Below are 26,232 nucleotides of genomic sequence, written 5' to 3'. Positions count from 1 at the left end.
TCAGAAACAAAAAAATCTATTAACATAATTCATTAAGGCAAAATTAGAACTTTCTCTCTTCCTTCCCCAAGATTGCACTTTGAATCTTTATTATAATAATGAGACAAAATTTTCACTATATGGAGAACCAGAGAATGGTAAGAGCTTAACTTTCCCTCTCCCTGCCTTATCAAATACAATCACAGTCTCCATCTACACTGCTCTGTTCCTCTACCCGAGTATGGGTATCTTAGATACCCAGACTGTCCAAGTCTCCAGAGTCCAGAGGGTCTTGGGAGTTAATGATGGAAATGTTGTCTATTATAGGGAGCTAAGTATGAATGAGCAGAGAAAACTATTCTAGGGGAAGAGAGAAGAATGGGATAGAAAGGGTTGAAGGAGGAACAGACTAATTGAAAACAGAAATTATGGGTTTTAACGATATCCCATCACAAGTCTCTCAACATATTTGGGACTCTGAGGGGAAAATTTCCTCAAGTTATTTCATCTAAGATTTAGAGCAAATGAATATAAAATCTAAGCATCTTTTCCAAGCAAGACTTTTGAAGGTATTCCATGTCCTTTTTTTTTTTTTTAAATATGCAGTCTCCCTCTTGAATGTGGCACAGAGGTATTTATATGCCTTGAATAAGGACAAAAGCTAATAATAGTGTCCTTGAATAAGGACAAAAGCTAACAAAAGCTTCCCACCTGAAGGAAAAATGATTACATGGTGGTATCAAGAGGATTTTTCTCAAAGGCTGCTCAATCTATAAAAGAGAAAGCATTTGATCAGTTTCAAGAACTGCTAAACAACAAAAATTGTCAGGTTAGAAATAGAAGGAATTTTCCTTAACTTGATATAAAATACAAGAAATCCACAGGAAACATCATAAGTAACCAGGAAAGATTAATTGCATCTTAACTAGAGTCGAGAACAAAACATGAATGTCTACCATTATTTTTACCACTGGCATTGCAGAACAATGCAGTAGAATACGAAAAAATATAACAAAGCTCACAACCATTAGAAAGAAGGAGGAAAATAATTATTGGTAAACCAATAATCGGTAAAACAAATCATTTTTTTTCTAGAAAAATACAATAGATTCAAGTGAAATACTACTAAATAAGAGAGGTCAGTAAAATGGAAATAACACCAACATGCAATGAGCAATAGCATTTCTAATTTAAAAAAGTCATAAGCAAAAGATTCTATTTTTGATTAAAAAAGACAAAAAATACCTAGATATAAACATAACAAGACATTCATATATTACATGAAAAAAAAAAAAAACCTCAAAACTTGGGTGAGTAAGTAGAACGACATACCAGTACAGGAAAATACTATTACAGAGATTCCCTTTTACATGAATCTAGAAATTCAAGTGGTTCCAGTTAGAATTGCAGCTAGTTTTTTAAAAAAATAGAATGGGAGAAGGTGATTATAACATTTTTAGGAAGAAATAAATAGACAACAATAGGCAAGAATTTTTTAAGAGGAGGTTAATTTGTGGAGGCTTATTCTAGATAAAGCCCAGCAATCAGGGTGGTGTGGTATTGACAGAACAGCTGGAAGTGAACCTAACAAAATAAAGTCCAGAAACAGATCCATGGATACAGGAGAATTTACTTGGTGATTAGGATGGCTTTTTAAAACCGTGGGGAAAGACTAAATTTCAGTAAACAATGTTGGAAAAATTATCTGCCCATATGTTAAAAAAATTCATGTTCTATTATCAAGCTATATCATTCAGGCTAAATGAAAAAGCCCTATATTAAATATAAAGGAATTGAAAGGAAATATTGGAGATTATTTTTTTGTATTCTTGCTTATATTCTGTGTAAGGCCTTCCTGAACAAGACAGAGGAAACTTTAGATGCAGGAAAAGAAAAGATGGAAAAATTTGTTTACAAAAAATTAAAAACTTCCCTATGATCAAAGAAATTGTAAGCAAAGCTAAAATTCAAGCCATGAGGACAAACTATTTGCAATACACAGTACATGACAATATATATTATTACAGTATATGAAGAAATCCTATGAATTTTTTCTGAATGAAGAAAAACACTAATGGTGGGCACAGAGAAATGAACAAAATGACCAAAAAACACAAAAAAATTCTGAACCTTACTACTAATCAGGAGAATATTAATTAAAAAAAAGATAGATATTGGGTGCCTGGGTGGCTCAAGTCAGTTAAGCGTCTGCGTTCTGCTCGGGTCATGATCTCAGGGCCCTGGGATCAAGCCCCGCATCGGGCTCCCTGCTGGCAGGGAACCTGCCTCTCCCTCTCCTCCCTGCTTGTGCTCTCTCTCTCTCTCTCTCTCTCTCTCAAATAAGTAAATAAAATCTTTAAAAAGATGTAGTATCTTTTTTGGCTCCCAGATTAGCACAGATTACGGAGATTATAAAAATTAGCACTTATTGAATACTTGCCGTTTGCTATATATGTGCTTTATACATTGACATTCTTTTTTTTTTTTTAAAGATTTTACTTATTTATTTGACAGAGATAGAGACAGCCAGCGAGAGAGGGAACACAAGCAGGGGGAGTGGGAGAGGAAGAAGCAGGCTCATAGCGGAGGAGCCTGATGTGGGGCTCGATCCCATAACGCCGGGATCACGCCCTGAGCTGAAGGCAGACGCTTAACCGCTGTGCCACCCGGGCGCCCCTATACATTGACATTCTTATCCTCCTAATAACCTTATTAGATATTTTGGATATGTATGATTATTATCCACACTTTATAGATGAGGTTTTAATCGAAACTTACATTATTAACATGATACATTAACAGTTAGAAATCTGTAATTTATACTTGATTCTCTGCATACTACCTTTTTTGTATCCCACATCTTCCTCTTTTCTGGATTTACTTTGTGTTTGCTGATACATGTCTTCTAGTAATTCATTCATGGAACAACTGAAGAACTTTGATGATGTTGTCCATTGTTTTCTAGCACACAACACTGAAATCCATTTGGTTTTTAGTTTTTGTAGGTAATTTGTTTTAATCTTTGGAAAACTTAAAGGATTTTCTCTTACTCAACTATTTTATTATGAGGATATAATTTTCTTTGACCATGGTAAATTATTTTCTTAATGGTTTTTCTTCCTGATATTTTGCTTTTTTCCCCCTTTGAAACATGTAAATAGATAGATGTTAAGACTTTAGGGTATATTAGTATGTTTTATAATCTTCCCCCACCTCCCTATTTTCTATCTTTTTACTGTTTTTGTTTTGGGTAGAATCTATGAGCTTGATTTTGAATTTAAACTTCTAGCACTATCCATTGTACTATTTACTCAGTCTACTGATTAAAAAAATTTTGTTGATGATATAACACTATATGTTTATTATACTTCAATAAAAAATGATGTATGATAATTTTTAAAGTACCATATATCTAATTTGTTTTTATTTTTTCACGGATATAGTTTCTAAAATATCTCTGGAAATATGCTCAAACTGGATCCTTCTATTTGCTCTATTTTGTGTCTTTTAGTATTGGTTCTTGGCATTATTAAATTGATTATTGATTATTTGGTATCTCTCTTTTATGGTTCTCTGTTTATGTTTGTGTTTACAATTCCTTATTTGCCTACCCATGAGTCCTTGTTTTATTAAATTGTCTCCAGTGACTCTGGGTGAGTAAAAATGCAATATGGAGAATTTTCTGAAGAGCAATGTAATCTTTGCAAGGTATTACAGTTTGGTTTTGTCCAAATATTAATTTATCAAGCAAAAACTGAAATCAGAACAAATTAAAATGTACAAAACTCCAATCCCAGTGGCAGAGTCAAAATTTTCCTGTATTCAGTTACTCAGCAATAGGAAGCATTTCACAAATATCCAAACGTAAAAGTGGCAAAAATGGAAATAAATGGGAAAGGAGCACTACATACCAAAATGTAAACTAAGGACACTAGAAATAGAAAGCCAAAAAGGGCAAGTCAAGTAAGAGACTGCATAGCTAACTCTTTTCCTCAAGGCATTGGTAGCAGTGGAAAAAAATTATACGTCTGGCAAAGACAAGAAGAGAATTCAAGAAAAGACTCTCTCAATCTCTCTCCCTCTCCCTCTGTCTCTCTCTCACACAGACACGTACATACACACACACGACTACAATTTAGCCTATAGCAAATAAAGATATTACCAGTTTATTTTTAGTTTGGTAATAATTTTTAAAATGTTTTAAAATAGTGCATTCACATTGTTCACCATTCAAAAAAAAAACCCACAAAAAATATTCATTGGAAATTCTCCCTTCATCCTGTCTTCTGTCTAGTTTCATTTCCTAAAAGCAACAATGTTACTAATTCCTGGGTATCCTTCCAGAGATATTCTGCATATACAAAAAAATTTAAATTACACGTATATACATATAGTTTTCCTTAACCATTTCCTTTACCTAAATGATAGCATATTATAAACTGTGTGGTACCTTCTTTTAAAAGATATTATTTGAAGATTTTTCCATTGTATTACGTTAAGTCTTCATTTTTTGAGAGTTTTATTGAAGCATAATTCACATTCCATATAATTCATCCATTTAAAGTGTACAATTCCATGACTTTTAGTATATTTATAGAGTTGTGCAATCATCACTGTCATCAGTTTTAGAACGCTTTCATTACCCAGAAAAAAAAAAAACCCAAACCAAACCCGTACCCCTTAGCAACCACTCCCTACTCCCTCTATCCTTCCCAGCCCCAAGCAACCACCAATTTACTTTCTGTCTCTATGGATTTGCCTATTCTAGAATTTCATATACATGAAATGATACAGTGGCTGTTTACACTTTGTATAATGTTTTCAAGGTTCACCCATGTTGTAGTATGGAACCAGTCTCTTTTTGAGAATGGACGGATGGCTAAAAAGACCCCATATATAAAATATATGTTTGGTTTGATATGTGGATGTCTATTAATTCCATTGCATTAATCACATTGATAATTCCGTGTATTTATATAGCAGTCACTCATCTTTATGTATTAATTCTCATCAATTACTTTAAAAAGAATCGCCTTCAGATGTTGTTAAGGTAACACAGTTTCTTAGGGAGATACTGAGCCCAATGCCCTGCTATATAGATTTATTTCACACAAAGAACTTTGTAGTAGAGGTCCTCCCTGATTGGTTGTTGGCGGTGGAGTTGAATGTTTTATCTGATTTAGAGGCAAGCTGAAGGTGTGTCCTAACTTCACCGTTTTTCCAGGGTATTTCATTTTTACACTTTGTACCAACCCTCAGTTTCTTCTTGAAAGGAGGTGGGTACATGTAGATTGCACGTGTTTCTATCTTCCCTCCTGTTCTAATGGAGAAAGGGCTTTACCTTCTCTCAGAGGTCAGTGTCACCTGGTGTCCTTTGCATCTGATGCCAGTCTTGCTTTCCAGGTACCTCAGGTGTCTCTTTTCTCTCCCTGTCTGCAGGCTTTCCCTCCTTCAGCTTACTTTCTAGCAGCACACATGCATCTTTTTATGTATGTATGATTAAAATGAGTCCCTTGAGCCCTCATTGACTTCTAGATACTGGCTATTCTCTCCTCATGCTGTCTTTGCTCCCTTGGTAATTCCTGAGAACATAAATTTGATAGTTGTCAACCTAAAGACAGCATTGGAAGCCAGTGAAATCTTTTTGCTTTTTCCAAGTATCAGACCCATATGTCCAACTGCCAACATGAAATCTCTACTGGGATGACTTAAAGGTATTTCAAACAAGAATAACCCGGAGAAAATCCTCTGTATATATCCTCTTCTGCCCCCGAGGCTGCCATTCCCAGCTGACAACTTGCTCCTCCTCTAGCTTTTCCCATTCCAGGACCTGGTATCATTTTCCACTATTGATTGCTTTGAGTTGTTCTTGACACTTCAACCAATATTGTATATTCTGTTCCTAGCTATTTCTCAAATCTGTCTGCCTTTCTTATCTCTCCTCTCACCACCCTAGTCAATGCATTATCACCTCTTGTGTGAATCATTGGAATCCCTCTTATTTCCCTCCTGCCACTCTTGCCCTCTTCCACTCTACTGAAGCCAAAGTGATCCTTTTAATTTATGAATTGCATATGTAATCCCCCTACTTACAAGCCTTTCCTGGCTTAATGTCATTCTTAGGATAAAGTCTCCAATTTTTTTTTTTATGATTTTATTTATTTATTTGACAGAGAGAGAGGCAGCGAGAGAGGGAACACAAGCAGGGGGAGTGGGAGGGGGAGNAGCGAGCTTCCTGCTGAGCAGGGAGCCCCATGTGGGTCTGGATGCCAGAATGCTGGGATCATGCCCTGAGCCAAAGGCAGACGCTTAACGACTGAGCCACCCAGGCACCCCTAAAGTCTCCAATTGTTACAGAGCCTCCAAAATCCTGCTTGATCAGCTTGCTCACCTACCTTTGTGTTCCCAACTCTCATGGCTCTCCTCCAGATTGTATAGTCCAGGCACTCCTGCTGCTTTTCAGTCTTTTTAATTTATGGGGCTCTTTCCCATCTCTCATTTTTCATGTATACTACTTTCTCTCTCTAGAGCATGCTATCCCCATAGCTTCATGCAGTTTTCTTCTTATCATTTAGCACAGTTTGTGCTATGCAGCTATTCGTGGGTGATTATGTTCAATGTCAATTTTCTCTAAAATATTCTAAGTTTCATGAGAGCAAGGACCTATGCCTCTCTGGCTCACGAAACAACAGAGCAACTGGTATATAGTGGATACTCAAAAATATATATCGGATATGAAAACAGGCAATAGCTAATCATTTTATGCCTGTTATGTGCCAAACACTGTAATACTTTTATATGTGGCATTTCATCTATCCTTACTATCACCTCCATGAGGTATTATGTCTCTTATTTTTGCACTTGAGGAACAGAAAATCGGAGAAGCTAAGCAATTTTTTCAAGGAAGGGAAGGCTTATTTAGGATTCCAACTTTGGTCTGTCTGGATTGCAATCTGGTGAATGTTCCATTGTACCAGTTTGCTTTTGGGGCAAATAGTAATAGATGAATCAGCCAGTGTATTTGTCCTACACTAATTCTTTATTCGTCAGGCATCAGTGAAGGGAGCCTGGAGAGAATGAGGGCACAGTTGAGAAGTGACTGAAACTACAGAACCACTTAGACCCCGGGTATGTGTGCAGTGTAGGTAGATGGGGGCATCAGGGGGATTCTCGCCATTAGGGAGTTATGAGCAGATGAGGGCATTGAGTGCTCAGGGATGGATGGGCACTAGAAGGAAGAGGGAAACAGATGCAGTCTTCCTTACTTTGAAACATTACCGGGGCCTTGCCGTGATTATTTTGGAGGGTATCAGAAATAAATACTAAAAATGATTCAGATCTACTGCTTCCTCATCAATCTTATGAAAATATTCACTCCTCTATGTGGAGTGAGAGCCTTGTTTTATTTATATTTGTTTCTTTGGCAGGGGTCAGTATCTGGCAAGGCCACTGGATCATATTTGCTAATTGAATGAATGGACGAATGAATATATGTATTGATCAATAAAAATGCTTTTCTTTACATATCATTCTTCTCTTAGAAACTTCTAGGTACCCTGGATTAAAAACGGGATTAGCTCTAAAGATGGGGATTTCAGTACCTTTGCCAGGCACCATGGAGATATTATAGAGCATTGGGTTTTTGGCAGAGATTATAAGATCTGGATATTGTTATTGAAATACTTAGCATTGTGAGTAAAAGTTCTAGGAAACTTCATGGTCTCTGGGACAGTATTTGAATTCAAGGGGAAAGGAACTTATTTTGGAAACTTCAAGCAGGAACTCTGCATTAAATAAATACAATTATTTATTGGAATTTATTAAACATTCTTAAAGGCTTTGGGAATTTCTAGAAAATGTAACCATGGAAACTATGGGAGTGTTGAGAACAGTGAAAGTGTCTACAGAAGTAATTTTTATATTTATATAGAATATAAGCACTTTATGAATTTAGGAAATAATTCATAGACTAGTTTGTCCAAAAAATATAAATTTTGATACAACATATTAAAATGTAGAATAGAGGTTATTTTCTCAATATTTATTAGTCAGGTACTATAGTCTAAGCTCTCTCTTAAGCATTAATTATGGATTTATGCAATAATAGATATAATTTTTTTAAACAAAAAGGATATAAATATCTTTCTTTAAGAAATTTAGTAATGTTTTAGGATTTGGGTTTTTTGTTTTGTTTTGTTTTGGGTTTTTTTTCCCAGTTAGAAGCAGCAATTGAAAGCTGGAGAAAAAAAATAACTTTAAAAAAATGAAAATCTCACCCTGTTCTGGACATATTGCCTTCTCTCAGGTCAAGCAGAGACAGAAAGAGAGTATTTATTTTCAAATAAAAAAATATTTGATGGGGGAAATAAACTCACTGAATAGAATGTTTGCTATATGGGCCTATGCCTGAATAGCCTCTTTCAGGAACAAATCATTTATTTTATGGGTATTCATTTTTTTTCTTCAGGGTTAAAGTGTGAAAATATATTTGTTAACTAGCAATTGGTCTCATTATTTTTCTTAAGGAAATGAATAAAAAACCCCACAGGAAAATAAGATCTGTGTGTCCTTGGCTTTGACACTAATCGTAACATGTAAAAATGTAATGATTCCATTGCCTGAGAGCTACCAGTTTATGCCCTTCCACATATATATGGATCATTCACCATAATGACTGAAGAGGGATTTTGTCCTCAAACTTATGGTTAGTATAGATTCATCAATGATCTATAGAGGTAATAAAATTACGTGGATAAAGCCAAACTATAGTTTAAATCTGACCTCATGTTTCTCAAAAGGTATACTTTTCACTTTTAGGTCTTCTGGGGATTACAAGGTCTAGATTTCTTTTTGAGACTCAAGACATCAAAGCAACCAGAGCACCATGGACCTTGTTTCAAATGGCAACACCAATGAACATGGGAATGCAGATAGCTCTCTCAGAACCTGCTGTCATTTCTTTTGGGTCGATACCTCTACCCTACTATCATAGGGTCGTTTAATTCTTTGAGGAAGCTCCATACTGTTTTCCAGAGTGGCTGTGCCAAGTACATTCCCACCAAGAGTGCACCAGGGTACCCTTTTCTTTAATCCCTTACCAATACTTGTTATCTTTGTTTTGGGTTTTTTGTCTTTTTTTTTTTTTTTTTGATGAAAGTCACACTAACAGATATGAAGTGATATCTCATGGTGGTTCTGATTGCATTTCCCTGATGATTAATTAGTGATATTGAGCACACTTTACTATTACTTGTTTATTTGTATGTCTTCTTTAAAGAAATGTTTAGTCAGTTCCTTTGTCCATTTTAAAATTTTAAAAATTTTTTTTAAGAAAATGTTTATTTAAATTCCAGTTAGTTAACATACAGTGTAATATTAGATTCAGGTGTACAATTTAGTGATTCAGCACTTCCACACAACATCCAGTGCTCATCACAGCAAGTGCGCTCCTTAATCCCCATCACCTATTTAACTCATCCCTCCACCCACCTCCCCTCTAGTAACCATCAGTTTGTTCTCTAAAGTTAAGAGTCTGTTTCTTGGTGTGCCTCTCTCTTTTTTTCCCCTATGATTGATTTGTTTCTTAAATTCTACATACGAGATCTCACTCACTAACCTATTTTTTTTTTTTTAATGGAGTGATTGCCAGGAACTGGGAGGAGGAGGATATGGGGAGGTGATAGCCAAAGGGTACACAGTTCAGTTATTGAAGATGAACAGGTCCTAGAGATCTGCCCACAGGAAACAATACTGTGTTATATACTCAAACATTTGCTCAGAAGGTAGATCTTAGGCTAAGTGTTCTTGTCACAAAATAATAATAATATAATAAATGAAAAGGGTGGGAGGAAACTTTTGGAAAGAATGGGTAGATTTAGGATGATGGGTACATGGTTATGTACCTATCTCCAAACTCATTAAGTTGTATACATGAAATATGTACATATACATATTTTTCGTATGTTGATTATATACCAATATTTTTTAATATTAAAGTTGTTTTTTAAAAAAAGACACCACCAAGTTGGTCACTCTGAATTCTTTGAGGTCTAATGGAGAGAAGAGCAGCGCAACACCATCCGAAGATTCAAAAAATAAAACAAAGAAAGCCTGGAATGAGAGAAGGCACAGATTCTTTTCTATTCTTATGAAAACAGCAGCACCTTCTGGCATTTTCCTTTCAGAATTTGGGATTCAGAGGATTGATCTGATACAGTTGGTAATTTTACTTAAAGACCTTCCTATTAAATAGATTCAAAATATTTTTGAAGAACAGATGGTATAGACTAGAGGAAGAGATAAACATTGTATGTTAAACATTTTATTGATCAATTAAAATATCATAATTTAAAATGTTGATTCTACTATGAGAGTTATGCATGTCTGTATGTGACTGAGAAAGACAGAGAGAGTGTGCACGGGGAGTGGGATGCGGATTTATTATCCAAAGTTAAAACTGCCCCTCCCCCAAGCTCCCCACCCCTCCCACCTCGCCCACAGGCAGGCAGACAGACAGATGGCTTTTCTTCAAGGTGTTAAGGAAGCTGGCTTTCAGTCTTGAATCATGTGCCTCTGGGCACTTTGAAAACTGCCTCTTGTGCCTATTTTTAAGACCAGTTTGAAAGAAAATGATAGGCAGAGTAGAATAAAGAAACCACCTGTGTGGATTTGATAAAAAGGCAGGCTATAAAGTTACCAGCTCTTTGAAAAGAATTTCGTTATAGAAAGAATGCATCTTTACCTTCTAGCTCTTCTTTGTTCTGCCTTTTCTACAATAGAATGAATTCTTGATAAACGAATACCATCATCTGTGTAAATTAGGCTACTTGACACTAATTTTTTTAAATAATTTTTATTTTGTTGTATTAGTCACCATACAGTACATCCCCAGTTTTGACACTAATTTTCAACCACACTAAACTTTCATCCCTGTGAACTATTTACGTATGAGAATTCCCATTCTATTTTAAGAGTACCTTTTTTGTGTGCCAGCCATTCTCATAAATTGTATAGACAGACTATTGGATAAATTGTTGGATTCACCAAAAGTTAAGCAAGACTACAAAGGAAAGAAAACACCACCAAATTACTGTTTCAAATGGCATTAAAACTTACTTCTCCATTTGTGCATATATTTATGGGAAAGTATTGTGGGTCAGGCTGAATGTAGAAACAATTGTGTTTAATTGTTAATTATGGAAGGTACAGGAAAATGACAAGCCCACAAATAGTCCTTGTATGTCCTGCTCTGCCCTTGCATGCCATCACGCTCCCTCAGAAGTCTGAGCTATGTCCAAAGTTGGTTGTAAGCTGTGTTTTTGACAATAGCAGGGTTGTAATGGAAACTGTCTTCACCACCTAAGTTATGGGGCCTGATACAGTGAATACCATAGAAGCAGTGGGCCGGCCTGCCCTAAATTATGCCTGTTAATGTGACCCCATCATTATTCCCAGGATCTGTGCCCTTCGCCCTTGATCTCATTTCTACAGGATTTAGACAAGTGTCAGACCCTTGGAATGCTACACAATAGTGACCTTGATTCCCTGACTTTGCTGTGAAAAAAAAAATGAGTTTAAATCTAGTGTTGAAATGATACGGAATGCCTTGTAACCAGATTAGTCCCAATACAAAAGAATCCCCAGCCCTCTGTCAGAGACATCTGCCTTTTGATTTGGTTCAGGCTTTCTGGTCATAAGGGAGCTAGTGCATTTACAGAAGACTAAAGCCTCTTTGTTGTTGGTATATTTGATACATGGGGAAATTCAGGTGATTCCTCCTTAGCGTTAACTTTCCAGATATTATTTTTAAGGCTTTGTCCTTATTATTGTCAAAATACAGCTCTTTAAGGGGAAAAAAAAACCACTGCTTGGCAAAAGATGCTAAAATAAAGATGGTGGGATGTTTAGTGCTTGATAGATGAACAAGTGGAAAGGGGGTATAATTCGGAACCAAGAGGTGCCACCCCAAGGCTGGTCCTGAGCTCCTTTGGGGGGAAAAAGCAGTCTTTAATTACATCTGGTACTTGTTAATTCTTTTTGGAGTCTCTCCCCAGATCTGTTCCCCTATCAGCCTCCCATCAAGCAACAGAAATTCCAGATGGTTCCCTCCATATGCCCGTGCTCATTCTCTCAAGTAGGATAGATTGGTCACTGACAGAGTAGGATGGAACAGCCTTGGTCAAAGCAAGGCAGGATGAAAAGCATCAGGCCACCGTTTTAGAGGTGGTCTATCATTTATGTTTTTAAGTGGGTTGTATAAATAACTGTTTCTGAGTGATTTTTTTCCTGAAATGTTTTGAGGAATTTCATGGAAATGAGGCTACTTAGTGAAAGTGGCATATTGATCCTAATTTTCCACACCTGGAGGGGAGAAACATCTACTACAAGCTGTCATTATAGTTGAGGGTTGGTCAGTTTGGACCTGCAGCTGATTTGCTGTGGAGACTATATTGGAATGAATTTTTCTCCCTTTGTTACTTGCAATGATAGCTGTAGTCTCTGTTACTGTGATATGAAAATTCCCTTATAGAAATGTTTATAGGGCGGGGCGCCTGGGTGGCACAGCGGTTAAGCGTCTGCCTTCGGCTCAGGGCATGATCCCGGCGTTGTGAGATCGAGCCCCACATCAGGCTCCTCTGCTATGAGCCTGCTTCTTCCTCTCCCACTCCTCCTGCTTGTGTTCCCTCTCTCGCTGGCTGTCTCTATCTGTGTTAAATAAATAAATAAAATCTTTAAAAAAAAAAAAGAAATATTTATAGGGCATATGTTTCTTTCATCTTAGCAGAATTTTGTTATTAGGCACATTAATAGACTTTCCATTTTGAAGTAGTTGGGAAAAAAGATGAGGTCAACCTCTATATAATGAAAAAATATACATTGATCTTGAACAATATGGGAGTTAGGGTTCTGATCCCCTACACTGTGCAGTCAAAAATCTTTATATAACTTTTGACCCCCTCAAACGTAACTAGTAATAGCCTATTGTTGACTAGAAGGCTTACCAATAACATAAACAGTTGGTTAACATGTATTTTGTATGTTACATATATTATCTACTGTCGTCTTTCAGTAAGTAAGCTGGAGAAAAGAAAATCATAAGGAAGATAAAGGACATTTGCAGTAAGTACTGTATTACAGTATTTACAAAAAAAAAAAAAATCCGTGTATAAGTGGACCCATGCAGTTCAAACCCATATTGCTCAAGGGTCAACTGTATTATCATTTCAAGTATACCACATTGTACTTATTTTTTATCTATCCTCATCTGATGATAGGACCCATGTCTTACTCATGGCTGATTTCCCACCACCCAACAAGATTTGGCACATCATGGGGAAGGAAAAGAAAGAAGAAAAGGTGAATAGACGGGAAATTTCATTCATTTTTTTTTTAACATTTTATTTATTTATTTGATAGAGAGCACCAGAAGGCAGGAGGGAGAGGGAGAAGCGGGCTCCCTGCTGAGCAGAGAGCCTGATATGGGGCTCGATCCCAGGACCATGGGATCATGATCTGAGCCAAAGGTAGATGCTTAACTGACTGAGCCACCGAGGAGCCCCTAGACAGGAAATTTCAAAGTGGAAGGTGGCACAGAAAGCAATAAGAACAATGTTTCTACTCTTGTCTTCATCCTGTACTTCCCCTCGAATACCTATTAGATTTTACATGCAGGGTGTGTGTGTGTCTGTGTGTGTCTGTGTGTGTTCTTTGGTGTTATTTCTGAGTATCTATAGTTCCAGTTCCTCAGAAAATAAAAGTGGGAATCATAGCTATAGTCTCTATTCTCATGGAGCTTACAAGAGTTAGGCTGTCTATGATTTGTGTGAAATTTGTTGGTATATTTGGAGTAGATAAGGCAACTAAAAGGAAAAATTTCTTCTAAGAAGGATATGTGATGAAGACCAAAAGGAAAACTTTAGATTCTGTGTTATTGTCATATTTTACCTGATAAAGTTTGTTAAAAAGAAGCCTAATATCATGCTTTTATGTGCGTGAGTACTCCGTGAATGAGAGAAAATAGTTTTTGAAGCAATTTAATCATTATGTACAATCAGGCCCAGCAGCCAAACGTTGGTAGTTTGTGCCAAAGGTTGGAAGAAATGCCATCGGTGTAGAACTCTTGTTTTTTTTTTTTTTTTAAGGTGCTGACTTGAAATAATTTCTGTCTTGCTTTTGAAATCATATAAAACTCATGAACTCACAAAATGTGTATTAAACCTAGAACATTCTCTAGGTATTTCACTCTTTTGTTTGAATGTTTTTAAAGTACCTGAGATGAAATTGAAATATATATTTATTTTTATCTGTTTAGCCTGCTTGTTCATTTTGTATTACTTACTAATGTGCTCTTGAATTTAATAAACTCGGCAGATCTGGGCAACATTTATTTAACAACTTTATCTTTAATGTCACAGTAAGCTTTAGGGATTTTTAAAAATGGACGGTTGCTTCCCCTAAGAAAGTTACAGTGAGTGAGAAAGTCACAATTACACTGAGGAACAGCCGAGTGACAGTTACCTCCTTACATATACTAATTATGGATAAAATTATAATCAAATGTTTTAATGTTATGTTATCAGGAGGTAGAGAGATTTCCGTGGGGGGAGTGGTGGGTCCAAAGGGGAGAAGACAGGAAATGTCTTCCCAGCAGAGCTAGACCTTGGGTCGATTCTGGTGGGTGAGTGGGTGGCGCTGATGCAGTTGGGCCACAGCCATACCTTGAGAACCATTGTTCTCCTCTCCAACTGAGAGACAAGGGAGAGGAGAAAGTGTATGCTGGAGGCCTACAGATGTCACACTTTAATTCTGCTTACACTTTATTGACTACAATTCAATCATGTGGCTTCGCCTAACTACAAAAGAGGCTAGAAGGGGTGCCTGGGTGGCACAGCGGTAAAGCGTCTGCTTTCGGCTCAGGGCGTGATCCTGGCGTTCTGGGATCGAGCCCCACATCAGGCTCCTCCACTAGGAGCCTGCTTCTTCCTCTCCCACTCCCCCTGCTTGTGTTCCCTCTCTCACTGGCTGTCTCTATCTCTGTCGAATAAATAAAATCTTAAAAAAAAAAAAAAGGCTAGAAAAGATGGTCTAACTGTGAACCCAAGAGAAAAGGGAAATAGTTGGTTTAAAACCCTAGAGTCTCTGCCACAGGAGGGTGTGGCAGTCTTATAGCTAGGGAATAGTTGGGGACTCGGAAAGACAACCTCTGAGATGTTAATTTGGAGGGCAGGTCCTTAAGAACAGCAGGGTATGCTGTTTCCTGGAATGAGCCATGAGATTATGTTAACAAAATTCCTTAAAACCTTTACATGTGTCAGTGATTACAGTACTTGAATTCAGGCAGAAACATTTATTTGAGTTCTTTAATTTGTGTTGAATTACTACTAAGCCTCAGAAAATAACGCTTAATACTTTGGCATACATGAAATATTTACTGTTTTAAATGAGAATTTTTATTCACGTATTGCCCTATTGTTACATTCAGACAAAAATCTATGTTTCCTTTCTCCTGAAGTTATATGGAAACTTTATGAAAGGGGAGATGAAGAACAATGGTTTTAAGTTGTCCAATGAATTCTACAAGCATGCCAGACTAATTGACAACAGTACCGGTAATGAAAATACCCAGCATTTCTTGAGCACAAGCCTGATCTTTGCTCTATGTGGTAGAAACATAAATTGGGAAACACAAATGTCTCTCTAAATCAGTAGGTTGAGAATGACTTACTAGTACCGTGTAAGCGCTTTAGATCTATGAACTCATTTCACCCTCACGAAAACCCTATGAATGAAGCAGGTATTTTTATTATTCCCATTTTACAGATTAGATAACTGAGGGACAAAGAGATAAAGGTGTTGGTTCACACAGTTAATAAGTGACAGAGCTGGGATTCACATCCAAATAATCTGACTTCAGGGGCCATATCTGTGGTTCCCTACGTCCTGGAAACTATAGCCAAAGTGAAGGGAAGGGACATTGGATAGGGAACCTTTAGTGCATTTGCACTAAGTAAGCCTGCGCAGGGGAGGGGGTGTGTGTGCCTGGGTGGCTCAGTTGGTTAAGCATCTGACTCTTGATTTCAACTTGGGTCATAATCTCAGGGTTATGGGATCGATCCCTGCATTGGGTTCTGTGCTCAGCAGGGAGTTTGCTTGAGGATTCTCTTTCTCTGCCTCTCTCTCAGCCCCTCCCCACCCTCTAAAAAATAAGAAATAAAATACATAGGTTTGGGGGTTTGGAGCATAAACACACCTTTTGGCCATAACACTTGGTTTGTGGGGCAGTGGAAGAATGTATTAATCATGTGTGTTTTTTTTTTTTCCTCCTGTGTCCTTATTAAGACCTAGTCTTTAACAAACTATTTGTTCTTCTAGTTGCTACACCTGTCCTGGCATGGGTAGCAATGTAAGCATCTCCTGAATTGCCTGGAGATCCCCCGCGTAAATCACTGGAGGAGAGAAGGCGATTCTTGTTTTGCTTATGTGTCTGAGCAATTTCCTTTTCTTCCGCAGACAGGACTGTCCTTGTGGATACAAATCTTCCATTCCTCAAAGGCCTTTATGTGATGGGGACATTAGAATTCCCTGTATACAGAAGCAATGTTCTGAGTGTGGCGTGCATGGTCATTGCAGGCGGGGAGTTGAAAGCTGGTAAGTACAGGGCACAACGATTGGGAGCCCAGTGGGAATTAACTCTGTGAGAAAGGCCTTGGAAAATGGTGGTATCATCCAGCAGGTTGGTTAATGGAGTTTAGGGAGGGTTAAGGGAAGGGGCAAGTTAATTAGGAAAGTTTCTCCTCTACAAGCTTTAGACAACACAGAGGTGACTTTGATGGGTCATTCTCATGTCCACCTGCTGTCATCAGGCCATACTTCTGGCCCTAGGGTTCCCATGCTGCTGCTCATGGCAGGGCTCCTGGCTCCCTGCAGGCCACAGATCAATTCTGCCTTTGGTCCTTTGTACAAGAATTTACCTATGGCTTAGTCTTTCAGAAGGAACAATTAATCAATTGTTGTGAAACAATTACCTTTGTCTAGTTCCAAAACTTTTTTAAAAATTTTAATTCCAGGGCATCTGGGTGGCTCAGTCAGTTAAGCATCTACCTTTGGCTCAGGGTCCTGGGATCAAGCCCTGCATCTGGCTCCCGGCACAGTAGGGAGTCTGCTTCTCCCTCTCCCTCTGCTACTCCCCCTGCTTATGATCTTTCTCTCTGAAATAAATAAATAAATTCTTCAAAAAAATTTTTAATTCCTGTATAGTTAACAGTGCTATATTAGTTTCAGATGTATGATACAGTGTTGCAACAATTCTGTACATTAGTCAGTGCTCATCATGGTAAGTGTCCTCTTAATCCTCTTCACCTGCTTTACCCATCTCCCCACCTACCTCTCTTCTGGTGACCACCAGTTTGTTCTCTATGGGTAAGGATCTGTTTGTCTTTTTTTGAAAAATGTCTGTTCATGTCTTTTGCCCATTTGTTAATTGGATTATTCATTTTCGGGGTATTGAGTTTTATAAGTTCTTTATATATTTTGGATACTAACCCTTTATCAGATATGTTATTTGAAAATATCTCCTCCCATTTAGTAGGTTGCCTTTTAGTTTTGTTGATTGTTTCCTTTGCTATGCAGAAGCTTTTTATTTTGATGTAGTCCCAATAGTTTAGTTTTGCTTTTGTTTCCCTTGCCACAAGAGACATAACTAGAAATATATTGCTATGGCCTATGTCAAAGGGGTTGCTGCCTGTGCTCTCTTTTAGGATTTTTATGGTGTCAGGTCTCACATTTAGGTCCTTAATCCTTGTTGAGTTTATTTTTGTGTATGGTGTAAGAAAGCAGTCTATTTTCGTTCTTTTGCACGTAGCTGTCCAGTTTTCCCAATACCATTTGTTGAAGAGACTGTCCTTTTCTCATTGCATAATCTTTCCTGCTTTGTCAAAGATGAATTCACCATATAATCATGGGTTTTTTTCTGGGCTCCCTATTCTGTTCCATTGATCAATGTGTCTGTTTTTGTGCCAGTACCATACTTTTTTGAGTACTACAGCTTTGTAGTATTTCTTGAAATCTGGGATTGTGACACCTCCAGTTTTGTTGTTCTTTTTCCAGATTGCATTGGCTATTCAGGGTCTTTTGTGGATCCATACAAATTTTAGGATTATTTGTTCTAGTTTTGTGAAAAATGCTGTTGGTATTTTGATAAAGATTGCATTAAATGTGGGGAGTGCTTTGGGTTATGTGGACGTTTGAACAATATTCTCTAAATCCATGAGCATGGAATATCTTTCCATTGCTTTGTGTTGTCTTCAGTTTCTTTCACCATTATTTTATAGTTTTCAGAGTATAGGTCTTTCACCTCCTTGATTGTTTATTCCTAGGTATTTCATTATTTTTGGTGCAATTATAAATAGGAATGTTTTCTTAATTTCTCTTTCCACTACTTCATTATTAGTGTATAGAAATACAATGGAATTCTGTATATTGATTTTGTGTCCTGCTGTATTACTGAATTCATTTATCAGCTCTAGTAGTTTTTTGGTGGAGTCTTTAGGATTTTCTATATAGAATATCATGACATCCGCAAACAGTAAAAGTCTTACTTCTTCCTTACCAATTTGGGTGCCTTTTTATTTCTCTCTGTTTCTGATTGCTATGGCTAGAACTTCCAATACTATGTTGAATAAAGTGGTGAGAGTGCACATCACTGTCTTGTTCCTGACCTCAGGGGAAAAGCCGTCAGTTTTTCATCATTGAGTATGATGCTAGCTGTGTTTTTTTTCATCTATGGCCTTTTTATGTTGGGGTATGTTCCCTCTAAACCTACTTTGTTGAGGGTTTATATCATGAATGGATCTTGTACTTTGTCATATGTTATTTCTGCATCTATTGAAATGATCATATGATGTTTATTCTTTCTCTTGTTGATGTGATGTATCACATTGACTGATTTGCAAATACTGAACCATCCTTGCATGCCAGGAATAAATCCCAGTGGATTATGATGAATGATTTTTTAAAATATATTGTTGGATTCAGTTTGCTAATATTTTGTTGAGGATTTTTGCATCAGTGTTTATCAGAGATAGTGGCCTATAGTCTCTTTTTCTGTAGTACCTTTATCTGATTTTGGTATCAGGGTAATGCTGACCTCATAGAATGAATTTGGAAGCTTTCCTTTGTCTTCTATTGTTTTGGAATAGTTTGAGAATAAGCATTAACTCTTCTTTAAATGTTTCATAGAATTTACCTGTGAAACCGTCTGCTTCTGGACTTTTGCTTATCAGGATTTTCTTGATAGCTGGTTCAATTTTATTGCTGGTAATTGTTCTGTTCAAATTTTCTACTTCTTCCTCATTCCGTTTTGGGAGGTTATACGTTTCTGTGAATTGATCAATTTCTTCTGTTGTGTCCAATTTGTCGGCATGTAGTAGGCATATAATTTTTCATAATATTCTCTTAGTAAACTTTGGACTTCTGTGATGGTTATTATTTGTCGTCTTTCATTTCTGGTTTTGTTTATTTGTGTCTTCTCTCTCTCTCTCTCTCTCTCACTCTCTCTCTCTTTTGAAGAGTCTGGTTAAAGCCTTATCAATTTTTTTTTTATCTTTCCAGAGAACCAACTCCTGGTTTCATTGATCTGTTCTGTTGTTTTTTTAGTCTCTATTTTGATTATTTCTGCTCTAATCTTTATTATTTCCTTCCTTCTACTGGTTTTGGGTCTTGTTTTTTGTTCTTTTTACTTCCATTTAGGTGTAAGGCTAGGTTTTTATTTAAGATTTTTCTTGCTTCTTGAGGTAGGCCTATATTGCTATAAACTTCCCTCCTGGAATAACTTTTGCTGCATCCCAAATATTTTGGACCATTATGCTTTCATTTTCAATTGTCTCCATGTATTTTTTGATTTCCTTTTTGATTTCTCAGTTGGTCCATTTATTGAGTAGTAGAATGTTATACAACCTTCATGTATTTGTGCTTTTTCCAGATTTTTTCTTGTGGTTGATTTCTAGTTTCATAGCATTATGGTTGAAAAAGATGCATGCTATGACTTCACTCTTTTTGAACTTGTTGTGACTTGATTTGTGGCCTATTGTGTGATCTATTCTGGAGAATGTTCCATGTGTACTTGCAAAGAATGTGTATTCTGCTGTTTTAGAATGGAATGTTCTGAATATATGTTAGATCCATCTGTGAATTTAATGTGTCATTCAAAGCCACTGTTTCCTTGTCGATTTTCTGTTTGGATGATGTATCCATTTGATGCAAATGGGGTGTAAAGATAACTTCTATTATTTTACTATGATTGATTACTTCTTTTATATTTGTTAATAAGTGCTTTATGTATTTGGATGCTCCCATGTTGGGTGCATAAATATTTGCAATTGTTATATCTTCTTATTAGATTGTTCCCTTTATGATTTTGTAGTGTTCTTCTTTGTGTCTTGTTATAGGCTTTGCTTTAAAGTCTGTTTTGTCTGATATGAGTATTGTTACCCTGGCTTTCTTTTCACTTCCATTTGTACAATAAATGTTTTTTTATCCCTTCGCTTTCTATCTGCATGTGTCTTTAGGTCTGAAATGAGTCTCTTGTAGGTAGCATATAAATGGGTCTTGCTTTTTAAACCACTCCATCGCTCCATGTCTTTTGACTGGACCAGTTAGTCCATTTGCATTCATAGTAATTATTGATAGGTATGTAGGCATTGCCATTTTGCTACTTGTTTTATGGTTGTTTTTGTATTTCTTCTCCGTTCAGATAAGTGCATGTTTTAAGGTCCTTGATACATGTTGTCAAATTACTTTTCAGACAGATTTTACAAATTTGCACTCACTTCATATATCTGAGTTATGAGATCCCTCACACTCTCTAACATTGCCTTCAAACACCACTTTGTTCAATTCCTCTGAGAGTATGAAGCCAGAGGGAAAGAACTTTTCCTGGGTGGACCCTGACTTACTCTGAACAGAGTAAAATGAGTATAGTGACGAGCATGGGCTCTAAGTCAAATGGCTTGGGATCAAATCCAGCTTGGTTACCTACTTGCTGTTTGACCTTAAGCAAATCACCCTCTGGACACATCCATTTACTCATCAGTAAATATGTGGCAAAATAGAAACTTCCTTGGAGGGATGTTAAAACCATTAAAAATAACAGCTCTTTCTACATGCTTGGCATGTTATAGGTATTTGGTGAAATTTACCTGTCAGGGTGCTTGAAGGAAATAGGCGCCATACTGAATTGGACAACTTGAGGAGATGTTAATGAAGGAAATATTCACAAAAAATCCAAATGGCATGGGGACTTCCCTAAGGCTAGTAAGAGTAGAGCATCCTTACTACCCCTTGCTTTAAAGGAGTGAGAAAAGGAAGACATTGCTGGGATTAGAGTTGGGGGGGATGTGTGGAGGTGATTGCCAGATAGTGCCATGACCTTTTGTGTATCTGGGATTCACTTGGTACAGGAAAAGACCTATGGGGAAAAATACCTTAATCTCACTTTCTTTACTCCCTTATCTCTTGCTTGTTCTATCATTTGGCTAAACCTGAGCTCAGAGGAAAGGAGAAGTTGATATAGTGCGTGTAGGTCAACAGCATCCTGGGGAACTGAGCAGAGAAAAGAAAGGCGGAGTGTGGAAATGGAGGTGTCAACGGAAGCTCTCCAGCACAATCAGCTTCCAGCTACCATAATATATACCATCCTTTTATTAATACAGTCAGACATTAAACTAACATCTCTGTCCAACCCTTCATGCTGTTGGTCCTGCCAACTATATTGTCAACTCTAATTCCTATTCTTTTCATATCTCTACATTGTACACTTGTGTAAGGATTATTTTGTTTTCCCCTGAGTTTTAGGGGGATCTAAGTGTGATACTTTTGCTTATCTCTTTATTTTATCATTTCAATCCATTTTCCCACAGTGGGGAAATCCTTTTAGTTTCTGATCTTTTCCTCCCAGATTAATATCATTTGCTCATTTATTTAATAGCCTATAAAATCCTCATTCAGCTAACTGAGAGAAGCACTTAATAAAACTGAGCCTTGTTCTTCTGACTAGAAAATGTATTTCAGGTTGACATCTATTGCTAAGATTAGTCTTTTATTTATAAGTTGTTTTTTAGGCTTCTGAGTTCACTTATCACTATAATAAAAACTTGTTGCCTGAAAAAATATACTTTGAAGGGAAGTGACACAGAAACTTTCCGGTTTTGATTTATACATTTTAAATCTTACTTTATAATTTGTCCATTCCCAACTGTATTTTTAGCTATTAGTAGACAATGGTGTATTATTTTTCTCCCTGCTTTGTCCATGTGTTCTAGGCCTAAAGGTTGATTACTGGAACCCATCTGCCCAATTTTATGTGTATTATGCCTGAAGGAAGACTTTCAACCCATCTGTCTAATTCTACCACACCCTAAAGAAATCCCAACATGAAATAAATAATAAGACTGGTTAGTAAACAGACTTAATAGATGTGGACATTGGCACAGAGCACTGCCAGAGTATGTTTGCTGTCTGATGCCATCTGAGCCAAGTCCTAACATGGTGGAATTATATGGTGGTCCTGCTTTTAAGTCAACTGGTGCTGGCAAGAGGTATCAAGTGACTTTTAGTAGAGTAGAAAGATAGAGTGCTATGGAATTAGAAGGGAACTTTAAGATCATAGCTTTGCTTAGAGGGTTATAGCTGTATCACAAATGGCAAACTCAATTTCATTCTTCATTCAGCGATTGTCTCATTAATCTGATAAAACACTTGGGATAAGCTTGAAGTATTTCATCTGTGTGTCCATTCTTTCATTCATCATGTGTTTGCTCATTGCCTATTGTTTGCCAAGTACCATGGGAGAAGTTGGATGTACAGAAATATTAGTCATCAACCCTAGTTTGCAAGAGATGTCTCAGTAAAATAGTGGAGACAAACAAGTAGTAACATAATTGGAAGAGTCCCATCTCCCAACCTGAAGGGCACTTAAAAATAGAGGAAGAGATCTGAAAAGGCACATCTTTGTGGAAACGCATTATACCTTCCGAAAATTGTAGGGAATAGTCTGAATTGCAGGATTTATAGAATGGTGGTAGCTGGTGAAGCTTCTTGGACTTACACATTACGTTAAGGAGTTTGGATTTTTTTTTTAAGATTTTATTTATTTATTTGACAGAGAGAGAGACAGCCAGTGAGAGAGCAAACACAAGCAGGGGGAGTGGGAGAGGAAGAAGCAGGCTCCCAGCAGAGCAGGGAGCTTGATGTGGGGCTCCATCCCAGGACCTTGGGATCATGCCCTGAGCTGAAGGCAGACACTTAACGACTGAGCCACCTAGGCACCCCAGGAGTTTGGATTTTATCATGAAGGCAGTGAGTGGGTAGTCACTGGATAGTTGTAGGTAGGGAAGTGACATAATTAAATTTGGTCTTAGAAAGATCACTCCTGGCAGTGTGGATGGTGTATTGGAAGGGGCACAGTGAAATGTGAGAAGCTGTTGAGGTGTTTCAGGAGAGAAAAGAAATGGACTAAGGCATTGGAATTAAAAAGAAAAAATGAATTGCAGAAATACTGAGGGTGTAAGAAATCACTAGAACCTAGTGGCAATTTTGATGTGAGGTGAGAAGGAGTTGCTTAGAATACATTCCACATTTCAGGTTGGGAGATCTGGGTTGATGGTAGTGCGAGGATAGAATTACCTTTCTACCACTTTTTAGTTGAGTGACTATAGGTAAGTTACAGGATCTACGTCTGCCTCAGTTTCCTTACCTCCAAAATGGGAATAATTATAGTTCTTATTTCATGGAGTTTTACGAGAATTAATTGAGTATTTATTAAAGTGCTTGAATAGTGTCAGGCACATAGGAAGCCCTTACAGTTGTTTGTTGAAAACATAGACTCATACCCCTCAAAACTGGATTTCAGTGGAGTGCATAAGTGGTTAAAATTTGGAGGAGCACCAGCCTTTTAAGGGTGGTAGAGGAAGCTGAGCTCAGGATGGAGGATGGAAAAGAAACAGTAGTGTAAGTAGAAGGAAAATGAAATGATAAGAAAAGAATATCTTGAAACACAGGAGGCAGTTTACAAGAAAGAGAGAGTGGTCATTAATATAAGGTATAGCAGAGAAAGCAAAGAAAGTAGGAAAGGAAATTGGCCATCTTATTTTGGTTTTTTGTTTTTGTTTTTTTATAATGGCTGTCCAGTATGGTTTTAATATAAAATGTTATTTTGAATGTGGAACAAAGAAAAAATTCAACAAATTATTTGAGGGACAGTAACTTTTAATGAGTTCAATACCATTTACCTATTCTTTAACAACTTCATTTTTTTTTTTTTTTGGCTTTAGTATAATCTTAAGTGCAGTTAAACATATTAAATCTCATGTTTAAAAATGAACAGTCATCCGCATTAAGAGTGATCATGAAATCTTTATATGCTTTCATGAATAACTTTCTTTTGGATAATAAAATGTGGCAAATTAGTAAATATTAAGGAGAAGATAATTTCTCTGATATGATGATTTTCCAAAGTTTTATTTATAGATTTATCCCTGGCTCTGTCCCCTTCCTGCTTCCTTCCCTTTCTCTCTCTTTCATTGAATGCCAGCTCTGTGCCAGAAATTCTTCCTGGGACTTGAGTACTCAGCAGTGAGCAAGACAGATAAGATTCCTGATTTGTTTCCAGGTCTCCTAGCTGATAAAGACCAGGACCAGGCTTAGAGGCTATTTTAGTTACCTTAAATACCCATACTTGAAGCCAGTGCCTAAGGACTATCTTTACTGTGAGTACTTCCTGATTTCATTTACTAGGTTTCAGTGTCTTTTTTTCTGGTCCATTCACTAGTTCATATTTTCACTATTATATTCATTTTATTGTTATGCAATGGTATGTTTTCATGAATGCCTTCTGTATATTAGATGATAGGCTTCTTCAGACATTTTGTAACCAAAGTACCTAGTGCATAGTAGACTTCTGATACTGTGCTGTGTGACTGATTAGCGTATACATAAATGAATGGATAGATCTAAGTCTGTCTTTCAGCTCAATGCATTTTTCTTGTAACATGTTCAGTGTCCCTACATTTAAATGTCTACATCTGTAAGGAAAGAATTATAGTGTTAATGTGTAAATGACTGCAATGCTTTCCCCCCTCTATGAAAGGAATAAAACAGTGGTGAAACACATTGGAAAAGTTGGTGATATCCTGCAAATCCAAAGTATTTTCAATTTTTAGTCTGTCTAGAAGAAAACTCATAAAAATGCCCAACTCAAAGCCTGTTTAATAAACTTTGGTTTGTTGATTGTTTTACATTTTGTATTTCTTTGACCATGAGTAGCTTCCTGAACTCATCTTTTTCACCAGTGTCTCTTCTTAGAGGAGACATCATTCCTATGCCTTAAAGTGTGTTCTTTGTTATCTTAGATATCAATGATGTTAACTTGTTATTCATTCAAATGTTCAACTCAATAGAGAGATAGATTTATTTATTTATTTATTTATTTATTTATTTATTTATTTATTTAGAAAGAGCGTGAGGGTGGGAAGGGACAGAGAGAGAATTTTAGCAGGCTTCATGCCCAGCTCAGAGCCCAACATGGAGCTTAATCTCATGACCCTGAGATCGTGATCTGAGCCAAAATCAAGAGTCAGACACTTAATCAAGTGGGCCACTCAGGTACCCCAGGAAAGAGTATTTTAATGTCATGGTTCTAAACTTGCAAATGGACAACTTTCTTCTGATATTTTGTAGGTGGATTTCAGAGAGGGATTACCAGTAATAATTAGTGTCTTTAAAAGTTAATAGAACCCTCCTTGATCCCTAGGTAAGCGAAGACATGCCCTGAACATCAGTTTCCCTGAGGACATGGCAGTTCATTGTTTCTTTGGCTTGTCACCACCAGGTCACATGATATGCTGCCTATTTGCTCAGTAATTATGCTAAGAACTGGGTTTTTATCCTAAAACTTGTCACATATTGTTTTGCAGAGCTAGTGATGGGTATTTGTCAGCCCTGTCTCACATTTGTAGCCAGGAGCCTAAGGTCATCATTAGCACATGACTTTGATTGTCAGGAAATGAAGTACTAGGTGTATGGAAGTTTCTTTCATTGCTTCCATGATTGGGACTTTCTCAATCCTAAAGAAGAAAAATCCATACACAGTTTATTGCCTTCCAAACTGACAGTTCTGTAAGGCTCATTGGATGATTAAGTAATAAAAAGGAGACAAACCAGAGAAAAGTGTAGATTAAAACATATCCTCTAGCCTAAAGC

General features: G+C 37.0%; 1 protein-coding gene across 1 annotated transcript in view; it reads left to right on the top strand.

Annotated features, from left to right (window-relative positions):
- Positions 1 to 26,232, top strand: part of PKHD1 (PKHD1 ciliary IPT domain containing fibrocystin/polyductin) — a 431,701-nt gene that overhangs the window by 252,324 nt on the left and 153,145 nt on the right. Inside the window, 1 exon segment of the mRNA XM_040643571.1 lies at positions 16,489 to 16,626. Coding sequence (XP_040499505.1) covers positions 16,489 to 16,626 — 138 coding nt within the window.

Source organism: Ursus maritimus, unplaced genomic scaffold, assembly GCF_017311325.1.
Source record: "Ursus maritimus isolate PB19 unplaced genomic scaffold, ASM1731132v1 scaffold_29, whole genome shotgun sequence".
NCBI lineage: Eukaryota > Metazoa > Chordata > Mammalia > Carnivora > Ursidae > Ursus > Ursus maritimus.
The sequence above is the reverse complement of the archived record's forward strand: the minus strand, read 5'-3'. Positions and strand labels throughout refer to the sequence as shown.